General features: G+C 46.2%; 1 protein-coding gene across 1 annotated transcript in view; it reads right to left on the bottom strand.

The window, feature by feature from the left end:
- LOC120043956 (zinc finger protein 385C-like) overlaps positions 1 to 11,338 on the bottom strand; it is a 105,958-nt gene extending 94,620 nt beyond the window's left edge. The window contains exon 1 of the mRNA XM_038988552.1: positions 10,999 to 11,338. Coding sequence (XP_038844480.1) covers positions 10,999 to 11,338 — 340 coding nt within the window. The remainder of the gene's footprint in view (positions 1 to 10,998) is intronic.
- Between the last annotated feature and the right edge of the window lie 2,028 nt (positions 11,339 to 13,366).

Raw genomic sequence — 13,366 nt, 5'->3', positions numbered from 1 at the left:
GGCAGATGTGTTGCTACCTACCCTCATCACCTGGGGGCGGCCCGTCAGGAAGTCCAGGATCCAGTTGCAGAGGGAGGTGTTTAGTCCCAGGTTCCTTAGCTTAGTGATGAGCTTTGAGGGTACTATGGTGTTGAACGCTGAGCTGTAGTCAATGAACAGCATTCTCACATAGGTATTCCTTTTGTCCAGGTGGGAAAGGGCAGTGTGGAGTGCAATAGAGATTGCATCATCTGTGGATCTGCTTGGGCGGTATGCAAATTGGAGTGGGTCTAGGGTTTCTGGGATAATGGTGTTGATGTGAGCCATTATCAGCCTTTCAAAGCACTTCATGGCTACGGACGTCAGTGCTACGGGTCTGTAGTCATTTAGGCAGGTTGCCTTTGTGTTCTTGGGCACAGGGAGTATGGTGGTCTGCTGGAAACATCGGAACCGGTGTAGTATGATTCAATCTTAGCCCTGTATTGACTCTTCGCCTGTTTGATGGTTCGTCGCAGGGCATAGCGGGATTTCTTGTAAGCTTCCGGGTTAGAGTCCCGCACCTTGAAAGCGGCAGCTCTACCCTTTAGCTCAGTGCGAATGTTGCCTGTAATCCATGGCTGTCACGCCCTGACCTTAGTTATCTATGTTTTCTTTATTATTTTGGTTAGGTCAGGGTGTGACGAGGGTGGGTATGCTTGTTTTGTATTGTCTAGGGTTTTTGTATGTCATGGGGTCTAGACATATGTAGGTCTATGGTGGCCTGAATTGGTTCCCAATCAGAGGCAGCTGTTTATCGTTGTCTCTGATTGGGGATCATATTTAGGTTGCCATTTTCCCTTTTGGTTTGTGTGGGTTCTTGTCTATGTGTAGTTGCCTGTTCAGCCCTCTTTGTATAGCTTCACGGTTAGTTTTGTTGTTTTGTTAGTTTTGTTCAGTGTTCATTCTTATAATAAAGAGAATGTACGCATACCACGCTGCGCCTTGGTCTCCTCCTTACGACGGCCGTGACAATGGCTTCTGGTTGGGGTATGTACGTACAGTCACTGTGGGGACGACGTCCTCAATGGACTTATTGATAAAGCCACATCAGTATGTGGTGTATTCCTCAATGTCATCGGAAGAATCCCGAAACATGTTCCAGTCTGTGATAGCAAAACAGTCCTGTAGTTTAGCATCTGCTTCATCTGACCACTTTTTTATAGACCGAGTCACTGGTGCTTCCTGCTTTAATTTTTGCTTGTAAGCAGGAATCAGGAGGATAGAGTTGTGGTCGGATTTACCAAATGGAGGGCGAGGGAGAGCTTTGTACGCGTCTCTGTGTGTGGAGTACAGGTGATCTAGAATTTTTTTCCCTCTGGTTGCACATTTAACATGTTGATAGAGATTTGGTAGAACGGATTTAAGTTTCCCTGCATTAAAGTCTCCGGCCACTAGGAGCGCCGCCTCTGGGTGAGTGGTTTCCTGTTTGCTTACTTCTTTATAGACTAATTGACATCCTTTGAGTCAATTGGAGGTGTATCTGTGGATGTATTTCAAGTCCTACCTTCAAATTCAGTGCCTCTTTGCTTGACATCATGGGAAAATCAAAAGAAATCAGCCAAGACCTCAGAAAAAAATTGTACACCTCCACAAATCTGGATCATCCTTGGGAGCAATTTCCAAACGCCTGAAGGTACCACGTTCATCTGTACAAACAATAGTACGCAAGTATAAACACCATGGGACCACGCAGCCGCCATACCGCTCAGGAAGGAGACGCGTTCTGTCTCCTGGAGATGAACATACTTTGGTGCGAAGTGCAAATCAATCCCAGAATAACAGCAAAGGACCCTGTGAAGATGCTGGAGGAAACAGGTACAAAAGTATCTATATCCACAGTAAAACAAGTCCTACGTTGACATAACCTGAAAGGCCGCACAGCAAGGAAGAAGCCAAAACCGCCATAAAAAAACAGACTACAGTTTGCAACTGCACATGGGGACAAAGATGGTACTTTTTGGAGAAATGTCCTCTGGTCATAATGACCATCGTTATATTTGGAGGAAAAAGGGGGAGGCTTGCAAGCCGAAGAACACCATCCCAACCGTGAATCACGGCGGTGGCAGCATCATGTTGTGTGGTTGCTTTGCTGCAGGAGGGACTGGTGCACTTCACAAAATAGATAGCATCATGAGGATGGAAAATTATGTGGATATATTGAAGCAACATCTCAAGACATCAGTCAGGAAGTTAAAGCTTGGTCGCAAATGGGTCTTCCAAATGGACAATGACCCCAAGCATACTTCCAGTTGTGGCAAAATGGCATAAGGACAACAAAGTCAAGGTATTGGAGTGGCCATCACAATGCTCCCAAATGCTTCCAAATGCTAATTGAGTGTATGTAAACTTCTGACCCACTGGGAATGTGATGAAAAAAATAAAAGCTGAAATAAATCATTCTCTCTACTATTATTCTGACATTTCACATTCTTAAAATAAAGTGGTGATCCTAACTGACCTAAAACAGGGAATTTTTTACTTGGATTAAATATCAAGAATTGTGAAAAATTTAGTTTAAATGTATTTGTCTATGGTGTATGTAAACTTCCGACTTCAACTGTAGATGTTCATTCTCCCCTGTCCTCAGTGATTCTCTCCACAGAACAAAGAGACAGGATGTAGTTTTTATAACCCAGCCCTAGCCTGTGGTTGACCAATTAGAATTCCTTGCAATAAAACTGGGCCAATGGCCAAATAACAAGTATCCTATTTCAGGTTCAATGTATAAACAATTTGGACCAATGAGAACTTGCCATGTAGCTATGAGTCCCGGACTGAAATTCCTCCCATGTCTCTGACCCATTGATATTACAGAAAACAAATTCTCCCATTGACCGTTACTCTACTGACCTCTCGTCCTCTGCGTTGTGTATTATCTTTAAAATGTTCTTACACCTTGAATTGTTCTACTCAAACCCAGTGTGAATTTCTTATTGTAGTATATTTGACGAATTTGTACATTTCCTCTGTATAGTTTTATTCATTTGTTGTGTTGTCCTGTTCACTGTTGCAATGTTATGCCTCTTGGCCAGGTCGTTATTGTAAATGAGAATTGGTTCTCGATTGACTTATCTGGTTAAATAAAGGTGAAAAACAAATGGATGGAGTATGGATAATATGCTGCAGGGAGAGAGGGGGAAGTGAGGCTGTGCACTGCCCAGAAACACAGCCTTTCTTTGGGCTTTCTCACCAAGGGCCTGGGGTGGAGGCGGTGGAGGGCTGGACATCTCCCAATGGACTCCAGTAGTGGGGTGCAACCAAACAGACAAGGTGGTAATGATGACTAGACATCCATTACAAACTGTCACGCCCTGACCATAGAGAGCCCTCGGGGTTCTCTATGGCGTAATAGGTCAGAGCGTGACTAGGGGGGTTTTCTAGTTATTATAGTTCTATGTTGGTGTGTGAGTATGGTTCCCAATTGGAGGCAGCTGAATATCGTTGCCTCTAATTGGGGATCATACTTAGTGTGTCCCTTTTCCCACCTGCGTTGTGGGATATTGTTTTGTGTGAGTGCCTTTGTGCGCTACGTTTGGCACGATCGTTATATCTTTGTTGTTTTTTTAATTTTTAAAAGTTTCACGAGCAATAAAATGTACTCACGCTGCGCCTTGGTCCAGTTATTTAAACGACAGTCGTGACACAAACAGATAATGTAACAGGATGTTGAACACAAAGATATATAATTCTATGGTTGAACACTGCATGAGGTCGGTTTGATAAGCGAGAAAATGCATTAAAAAGGGAACTGAGGAAATGCAGGGATTGATATTCTGTGCCATTTAAGAAAGTGGCAGAATGTTCTATCAATTTGACAGAGCGCTGTGTGACAACAAAACCCTTGGATATGCTTTGGATATTTATACTAGATAATAACAGATAGTGAGTACAGCCTAGTCTCCACAGGCAGGCAGGCAAGCAGACAGACAGACATTGGTAAATAATAGACAGACAGACAGACATTGGTAAACAATAGACAGACACACAGACATTGGTAAACAACAAAGACAGACACACAGACAGACAGTGGTAAACAGTAAAGACAGACAGACAGACGTTTGGTGGTCTATTCCTTCTCCTCTCCCTACGGTCTCCCTGCTCCAGACTTTTCCCGCTCCACTGGGCCCTGCGTGCCGATCCAGAACACAACCTTTTCCCAGAGTCTAAACCGGTGGGACACGAAGGACCAAACCCCAGGGCGAGGGGGGCAGAGACAGAGTGCACAGCTAAACGACTACACAGCCAAAGTGTTTGCATATGCTATGAGGAGACAGGGACGGTTCCTGTATTAGAGATTATATTAGAGATAGTCTTTCACTGGAGTCTTCTACAGACAGCATAGGGATATATTATGCAGCTGACAGATTGACAGACACTTCAGATGGACCAATCAGGGACTGACTAGCCACATTTGGTGATACTCAGGGCTTAAGGTGTGCCTCGACGCTGCTGAAAACAACATGACACATGCACAAACGTCCACACACACAAGCACATGCACACACACACAAGCACACACTATGACACACACATGTCCAAAGGCACAGTGAGCGAGGAAAGTCATTTTCCTCCACAGGGAAGAAATAAAATGGGAAAATGGCGAGGCGGCACAAAAATAAAACGCAGATGCATTCATGCAGAAAATCCCAGCCTTTAATCCAATCCCTCACGCTTTATTAAAACAGAGCGAGAGAGAGAGAGATAGAGACAGACAGACAGACAGGGTCCATGAAGAGACACACACTGACTCACACACGCAGACACACACATCACAACAACAAGCTTTATCCTAGGCCGTGGAGATAGGAAAAAGATCAGAACCATGAAAGAGGTAGAGGCAGTCTCTCGCTCAGTCTCACACACACACACACACACACACACACACACACACACACACACACACACACACACACACACACACACACACACACACACACACACACACACACACACACACACACACACACACACACACACACACACACACACACACACACACACACCACAATAGCACGTTTTCTCAAAGCTCGAAGATATGAAAAGAGATGCCAAGCAGAAAATAACCAATAGTAACTCAGACACTGACACAGCCTTTACTGTGGTCTGAGCAGCCACACCCTCTAGTGACATCAGGTCAAATGAGACCAAGCCACACCCTCTAGGGACATCAGGTCAAATCAGATAAAGCCACACCCTCTAGTGACTTAAGGTTAAATCAGACCAAGCCACTGTCCCCCTCCTCCCTCCCTGCCTCACCCTAAATAAAGAAGAGGATGACCTATCCCACCATGCATCTCACCCACGAGTTCGTGGACCTGTCCCGCCCCGGCAGACTCTACGTCAAGGGAGCGGTATGTCCCCCAACACCCCCTGCCCCTTTTAATTAGCTCTCAAAATATTTTGGGAGGCGCTGGCTGGCTGGTGCTGCCGTCCTTGAGCGGGGCGATGGCCATGCTGATCCTAATTAGAGGGGATTATGGTCTGGCTCCCTCAATAGACGAATAGAGACCATGGTGGCTGGTACTTTATGGGGCAGTGGTGAACAGTAGGTCTGGGAATTGCCAAGGACCTACGATATGTATTGCGATTCTATATGTATTGCAATTCAATACTGCAATTGTACTGCAAATTCGATGTTCCAAACATATTGCTCACTATATATCTGCTGCAGAGAGACAAGAGAGAGCCAATACAAAATTAGTTTTGGAGATAAAAGTGCTCAGAACATGTTGGCTCACCATTTAAAACATTAAAAAAGAATATGGAGTACAAGCATCAGAATGAGAAACACCAGAGTTTTCAACAAAGACATCCTATTACAGTACATATTAAATGAACTCTATGGTTTTCACGGTGATCTATGGTGATCAGATTGGGCACATTCAACAAATCCGATCGAACAAAGTGGATATTCGTCAAACCCGTCATGATTTATGTGTTGTAACAGACCCACAATGTAGTTACTTAAATCCGATTTGCATATATTTGGCTGTTTTTGCTGCATACCATGTAGAAGTTGTCCCTTTTTAGGTTTAGAAGAAGTGACTGTTCAATGCTAACTCCCTTTCGTGTAAGCTGGTTAGCATACCTAGCATACAGAAATCACTGATGGTAGTCTGTCGTTTTTAACTGTAATGCAGTTGATTGGGAACGATGACTTTAACATGTGTTGGGGTTGACATCCATTCATGCATTATACCGTGATTTTTACCTCAACACAGTGTGAAAAACACATCTAAACAATAGCCTAAATTATAGTCATTTAGCAGACAATCTTACCGCATACATTTCCATCGTTTCCCCCCCCCGTACTGGTCCCCCGTGGGAATCGAACCCATATCCCTAGCGCCGCTAGCACCATGCTCTACCATTCCTTTGATTGGTTGAGTTCAATTGACCTTTTTACCGCATCTATATCGCAATGATGTCATAAAGGAGGGTGGGGTGACATGCTAGTTATCTTCAACCTAGGTAACATGTTGGATGCCCTCTGTGACATCATAGACCACTGTGGTACAACAGTCCAATCAAGCATTCTGAACACCACAACTCGCCTATCGCTGTAGAGAGTAGTTGCTTTTTGAATTTGCTCAGCCAGTTTATTGATTGAGAGATGGCTTTGTACTCTATCAGTATTCATTTGTTGGTGCATGTAATCTTGGCATTACAACATCTGGACGGCAAGGTTTTTCGGGATGCCCTGATGCCCCCCATCGGCATTAGGCGGTGGGCCAGCACGCCTCACATTGACCTGAACACCAGCACCATCAACTTCCATCAACAACCCTGGACCAAACAGAACACCAGCGAGACCACCGGACACAGTTTGTACAAGTGCCCCGGAGAGGCTTGTGTTATGGTCAGCTCGGAACCCACTGCGACCCGGGTAGCTACAAACAACACTAACCGACTCAGTGGCCTTGTGGTTAGAGTATCCGCCCTGAGATTGGAAGGTCGGGTGGTTTATCCACGGTCGAGTCCAACCAAAGACTCTGAAAATGGTCATCAATGCCTCTCAGCTTGGCACACATTAAGGAGATGGATTGGGGTTAAGGCCCTGCGACAGACTTGTGTCCTATCCAGGGGGGATACATCAAGCTGCCTCATGCTACAGAAACAGGAGATAGGCTCCTGCCCTGTGGGTCATTGTGGCTCGGACAAGGCCACTACCACCCAGACCAGAAACAGCATTGACCAGAAATACAGAGACGTTAGTGCTTTGCGCCAGACAACCAGTGATTCGACGGCCAGCCTCAGAACGCCTCGCACCCGAGTAGCTGAGCTCAGGACTAGGGAGAGAGCGGGAGCGAGTGAGCTTGTGTGGAAGAAGATGGTGGAAGTGATTACTGGGGCAGAAGAGAGGAGGATAGAGGCTGTAGACCGCATGTTTCTGGCTCTTTGCTGCTGGTTGTACGGCATGGGCCTGCTGCTCACTTTCAGTGTCAGAGGACTACTGCAGGTAATGTGATGTGAAGGAACGATTCGGGGTATGAGGGGGTCTGAGAAAGGCTTTGGGAACAACATTAGACTGGTCCAAATAGTGACATTTACCCATTGCAGTTATATATACTCCTGGCATTTTACCTTGGAGCATGAATGAAAATATGTATTTGTTTTCCTAATAAGACTAGGTTTATTTTCTTTCCGTAGACAATGGTTGCATTAGAGCTCCATGGAGATGAATACAAGGAGAGAGGAGCTGAGAGGGAGACAGGTGGCTGTAAAGATGCTCAAACCGCTCCCGTGTGGGTGACCCCCCGTGGTTCAACTAAGAAGAGAGCCCGCCGCCGCCGTCGGTCCAACAAGGGGAAACACTGAATAACGTGCCCATACAGGACATTGTTCATCCGCATTCCAAATAATACAATATCATATTTTCTAATAAATAATACTTGTTTTCGCATCATGTGTTTCTCAGTTGTTATTTTGTTATAGGAGTAGTTTGAAGAGGTTTGGAAATGACCACGAAATGACCACAAAAGGACCACGGAACGTAAAAAGTATAGTAGCCATTTAGAATATGTAAAGCAAAATAACACAGAAAGAAATAACACATTTCAGTTGACACAGTAGGGGCTTATACATGCTTATAACAAGTAACAATGCATTATTCCTGAATGCGGTAAGTAAAGTTGTATCATCATATACAGCTGAAACTGAAATTAAAGCCTGTTTAGATTCACTGTGGTTGCCCATCACCCTGTGTCGGGGTTTAGAGAGAGAGAGAGAGAGAGAGAGATTGTGTGTGTAAGAGAGGGAACGAGAGAGAGAGAAGAAAAGCCTGGACCCTCTGTCAGTTCAGTGAAGCAGAGAGGAAGGGTAACACAAGCTGACATGGAGAGGATTCTTTCGGACACACACACACACGAACGCACGCACGCACGCACGCACGCACGCACGCACGCACGCACGCACGCACGCACGCACGCACGCACGCACGCACGCACGCACGCACGCACGCACGCACGCACGCACGCACGCACGCACGCACGCGCACGCGCACACACACACACACACACACACACACACACACACACACACACACACACACACACTCACAGGAATATACGTTTACATACTGTAAACACACATCACGCACCCTTCAACATCCACACAGATTGCAAACATCCACACATGTTTGCAATGTGTGTGTGTGTGTGTGTGTGTGTGTGTGTGTGAGCTGAGGCCGTGGGCCTGTGGGAGTCAGCAGAAGGTGAGCACAGATAAGGCTGCATGATTGTGACTGTGTGTCAGAGGGAATCTGCACCATACACCACACACACTCACACACTCCCTCCCCTTCTCTCTCTCTCTCTCTCTCTCTCACCCCATCTCTCTCCGCTGCTGGAGCTGTGCCAGGGTGCTGGGGACAAAGCCTGCGTGCGTGTGTGTGTGTGTGTGTGTTGGTCTGAGTCAGACCATGCCCTAGCTGACCCGGGTCTTAGACAGTGACAGTCAGTGGCCACGTCAGGCCTCATTCTGCCCATCCTTCTTAAAGACTGACTGGCCACAAGGCACTGGACTGGGCTGGGCTCTGCGTGCTGGCTGGCTCACTGAAGCAATGAAGCAATCAGGAAAGGGAAAGGACGACGGTTGGGAGGACTGCAAAGAAGGACTTCCACATGAGCAACACACCTGCAGGCAGTACGGCTGCATTACTAAGCCAACTATTCCTTGTGTGACTACAGAGAGCGAGAGGGAAGGTGGAGGGTGAGAGAGAGAGGGGGAGAGAGGGAGGGTGAAGGGAGGGTGAGAGGGGAAGGGAGAGAGTGAGAGTAAGAGAGAGACGGGAGAAGAGAGGAGGAGAGGTGGTATGTTTGTATGGGTGTATCGTGATCTCTCTGCTTTCCAGATTACTGCTGCTACACTGTGTTTACACACAGCCATCACAGGTGTATACTAACTGCCAACGCCAGTTTTCTGAACGACCTAAGCGGGTGACTATTGACTGTTTGTGTACCTGCCTGTAGTGCTGAGTCAGATGTACCATGGTTCCCCAGGCAATCTCAAGGGTCTGGCCCCACTGCTGCCCCCTACAGGGTTGGAGTAGAAACACACTGCACCACCATGCCTACAGCAGCCTGCCAGCAGCCAATCAGGGCCAAATAATCTGTGGCCATGGCAAGCGTTGCCGTGCTCTCCGTTGCTATGTAATTATGTGCTGTTTGTACGAGATTTCTGCACCTGAAGTGGGTCAGACTAGTTTTCATGCGGAGATGTGTGTGTGTGCATGTGTGTGTGTGTGTGTGTGTGAGAGAGAGAGAAATAGAGATAGAGAATTCAAGAGTGAGTGATGAGTGTTTGAGAGCAGATTCTCCAGGTTGGTGAGAGTGTTTTCGAGCTGCGTAGGAGGGTTACAAGTAAAGAGAGAGTGGGAGACAGAAAGGAATAACCTCTGAACATGTAGCCAGTTTCACTATATATTCAAATCTACGGGGAAAACCTGCACCTGCACTGCAGCCACTGCTGTAGCTACCCAGGAGCGAGCAGGAACCAGAACGACCTAAAATAACCAGCAATTAATTAGTCAGCCAATGAATGACTTAACTCAGCTTTGTTCTCCTCCCTCTGTGTCCAGCCTCGGGCTAGGGAAGACTATATAGCACCATGCACACTTCTGCACTATACACACTTCCATACACACTTCAAACCACACTAGTACTCCTGTACGCAGCTGTACAGGTTGAGCCAGTTTGCTACAGCAGGAAAATGATCCTGCAGCAACAGGAAATGTGAATGATTATGTGGATTATAATTAATCAACATTTTTGTAGGGGTTGATATTAAAAATTAAAAATAAAAATAAAAAGGAAAGTCATGTCTGAAAATTCAATGTGGGAATTAAAAACTTCAGAAACCTTTTTAAACCTGAAATACAATTCCTGCATTGCAGGAAAGTTCTCCTGCAACAGAGCGATCAAATGAAGATCCCACATCTGTAGCAGCTCTCCATGTTCACTTGTCATACTCATTATCACAGCGTCCTCTTAGAAATGTACTGAAAGTATGATGGAACAGGTAGAACACAGTGCCGATGCACCTTATTAGGTTATATAATGCAGCTTGATGTGTCCTTGGGGGGGTAGAACTCATATTCACACTTTGTCAAAAGTGTGCACTCCATCATTTCTCTCATCAGCTGGTAAGGGATTACAGAGGTGAGCAGCCTCAGAGTGTTATAGTAGAGTAGGGTACTGTACACTCATAGAAAAAAGTTATTCTATCTTGAATTAAAATCGGTTCTTCGGCTGTGCCCATAGGAGAACCCTTTGAAGAACCTCTTTTGGTTCCAGGTAGAACCCTTTGTGGTTCCATGTAGAACCCTTTTGGGTTCCATGTAGAACCCCTTTCCACAGGGGGTTATACATGGAACCCAAAAGAGTTCTACTTGGAACCACAAAGGGTTCTACCTGGAACTGAAAAGAGTTATCCCATGGGGACAGCCGCAGAATAGCGCAGAAAGTGGGCGGGATGTCCTACCTGTGTTGCCGTGCTGGATCTTCCCGTTGCTTATCTGTTTGAGTCTCTTCTGGTGAGACTTGCCGTTGTAGTGTATCTGGGCCTGGGCTGGGGAGTTGAGCTGGATGTTACACACGTCACACAGTGTGTAACTGCGCTGCTTCCTCTCCCTCTTAGGCCTGCTGTGGTCAGAGGAGGGCAGGGCGCCCCCAACTGGACCTGGCTGCTCCCCCAGGACTACACCCTCCTCCTGCGGGTCACAGCACACCTCGCTGTCCCCAGTCAACCCCATCCCCACTCCTAACCCGTTCCTGTCCTCCTCCATCTGTAACACAGAGGGTGGGCTGAACGGACGCTTCATTCCTGAGAGAGGAGAGAAGGATTTGTTTATTTATTATGCCGTTAACCTTTGTTTTGACAGGTAACTTGACGGAGAACACATTCTCCTTTACTGCAATAACACGATGAAGAGTCGCAGGGAAGAGGAGAGCGAAGAGGGGAGAGAAGAGAGAGAACAGAAATGTGGAAAGAGAGGAGAAAAAGAAAAGAGATAGAGATGAGACAAAACAGAAAGGATGAGAAAGAAGGTATCGAGAACAGACCAGCGGGGGTAAGAGGTCAGAGGTGAAGGATCAGGACCAGTGGATTAGAGAGGCAGTGCTCTGTGAGTCTGAGGTGCCCAGTATCACAGTGATATAACGGTGCGTTAGAGCACGGACGTGTGCTGGGAACAATGGAGCCATCACCATATGATATCCCTTGCCCTCCGTGCCTTTGCGCGAAGCCCCCCGGTTAAAGCCAATAGCCCATAAAAGACAGGGACGCAAAAAGAGCCCTGATTCAGACGCTTCGGTGTAGGTGCGTGAGGCATCTGATCCTAGGCCTGCCTGAAGTAAGCCCTGGCTGTCAGTACCCACACACCCTCACAGAGACACACACTGAGTATACAAAACATTAAGAACACCTACTCTTTCCATGACACAGACTGACCAGGTGAATCCAGGTGAAAGCTACGATCTCTTATTGATGTAACTTGTTGAATCCACTTCAATCAGTGTAGATGAACGGGGTTTGAGCGAGGTATGGTAGTAGGTGCCAGGTGCACCGGTTTGAGTGTGTCAAGAACTGCAACGCTGCTGGGTTTTTCACGCTCAATAGTTTCCCGTGTGCATCAAGAATGGCACAACGCCTAACGGACATCCAGCCAACCTGACACAACTGTAGGAAGCATCGGAGTCAACATGGGCCAGCATCCCTGTTGAACCCTTTCAACACCTTGTAGAGTCCATGCCCTGATGAATTGATTCTGCTCTGAGGGCAAAAAGGTGGTGCTCTTAATGTGTTGTGTACATCACCACACACAGACACTGTACACATGGACAAACAACACACCCACGTGTGCAAACACATGAGCACGCACATGAAACACATGAAAACACCCTCGCACATACACACAATGACATACTGTACACACAGACACCCATACACACCCACATGGACACTCACTACCTATGGACTATCCAATCCCATACTAATCATAGATTGTATAACAACATAGGAGGCCATGCAGTTCAGTACGGCACCACTGGGGGGAGACAGAGTGCTACTCTCTGATTCTCTGAGGAGCGTGCTGTGCTATCTATCAGTCGAGCTGCTTCACTCAGAGTGACTACACGCCTGCTTGCTGTGCTAGCCTGCTATAACAAAGGCTCTAACAGTGGGTCTGTCTGTAGTCTGACTCTGTAGCACTGTCTGTCCACTCTGTGCTAAGGAATGAGAAAGGAGCAAATAAGGTCCCCACTGGGCAAAAGATGGTTGAATCAACATCGTTTCTAAGTCATTTCAACCCAAAAATGTCATGCGATGCCGTTGAATCAACGTGGAGAACTGATTGATTTGCAAAAAGTAATTAATTTAATATTTTTTTCAACAAATGTTTGACCTTTTAACCTAAATCCAATGGCAGGGTAAAAATGTTGGTTGGTTACACGTTGAATTCACTTTGCTTGACAACTCAACCAAATGTAAATCTAAACTAGACGTTGAACTGACTGTGCCCATTGGGACACTTTTTTGCATGGTTTTTATGTCATCCGTTCCCTGTTAAAAATAGCAGGTGTAAACTTAGCACAGGTAGTAAGTATTGGTACATCTGGCCCTGTATGAATGTATTTGTAAGACCAGTGCAGACCAAAGTTACAAAATTAGAACACAAACTGTCTTATGAAATGTGTGCGAACCCTTTTGGCTCTAGTGAAGAATGACATGATAAAAACCTAACATAAAAAGTACATTCCCAGACAGATGAGTGCTATGTGATTTAAATAGGCTGCCTGAACACGTCTCAACACTTACAGAACACGTGGGGGGGGGGTTTCTCTCCTTCAAA

Source organism: Salvelinus namaycush, chromosome 3, assembly GCF_016432855.1.
Source record: "Salvelinus namaycush isolate Seneca chromosome 3, SaNama_1.0, whole genome shotgun sequence".
In the NCBI taxonomy this organism is placed as follows: domain Eukaryota; kingdom Metazoa; phylum Chordata; class Actinopteri; order Salmoniformes; family Salmonidae; genus Salvelinus; species Salvelinus namaycush.
The sequence above is the reverse complement of the archived record's forward strand: the minus strand, read 5'-3'. Positions and strand labels throughout refer to the sequence as shown.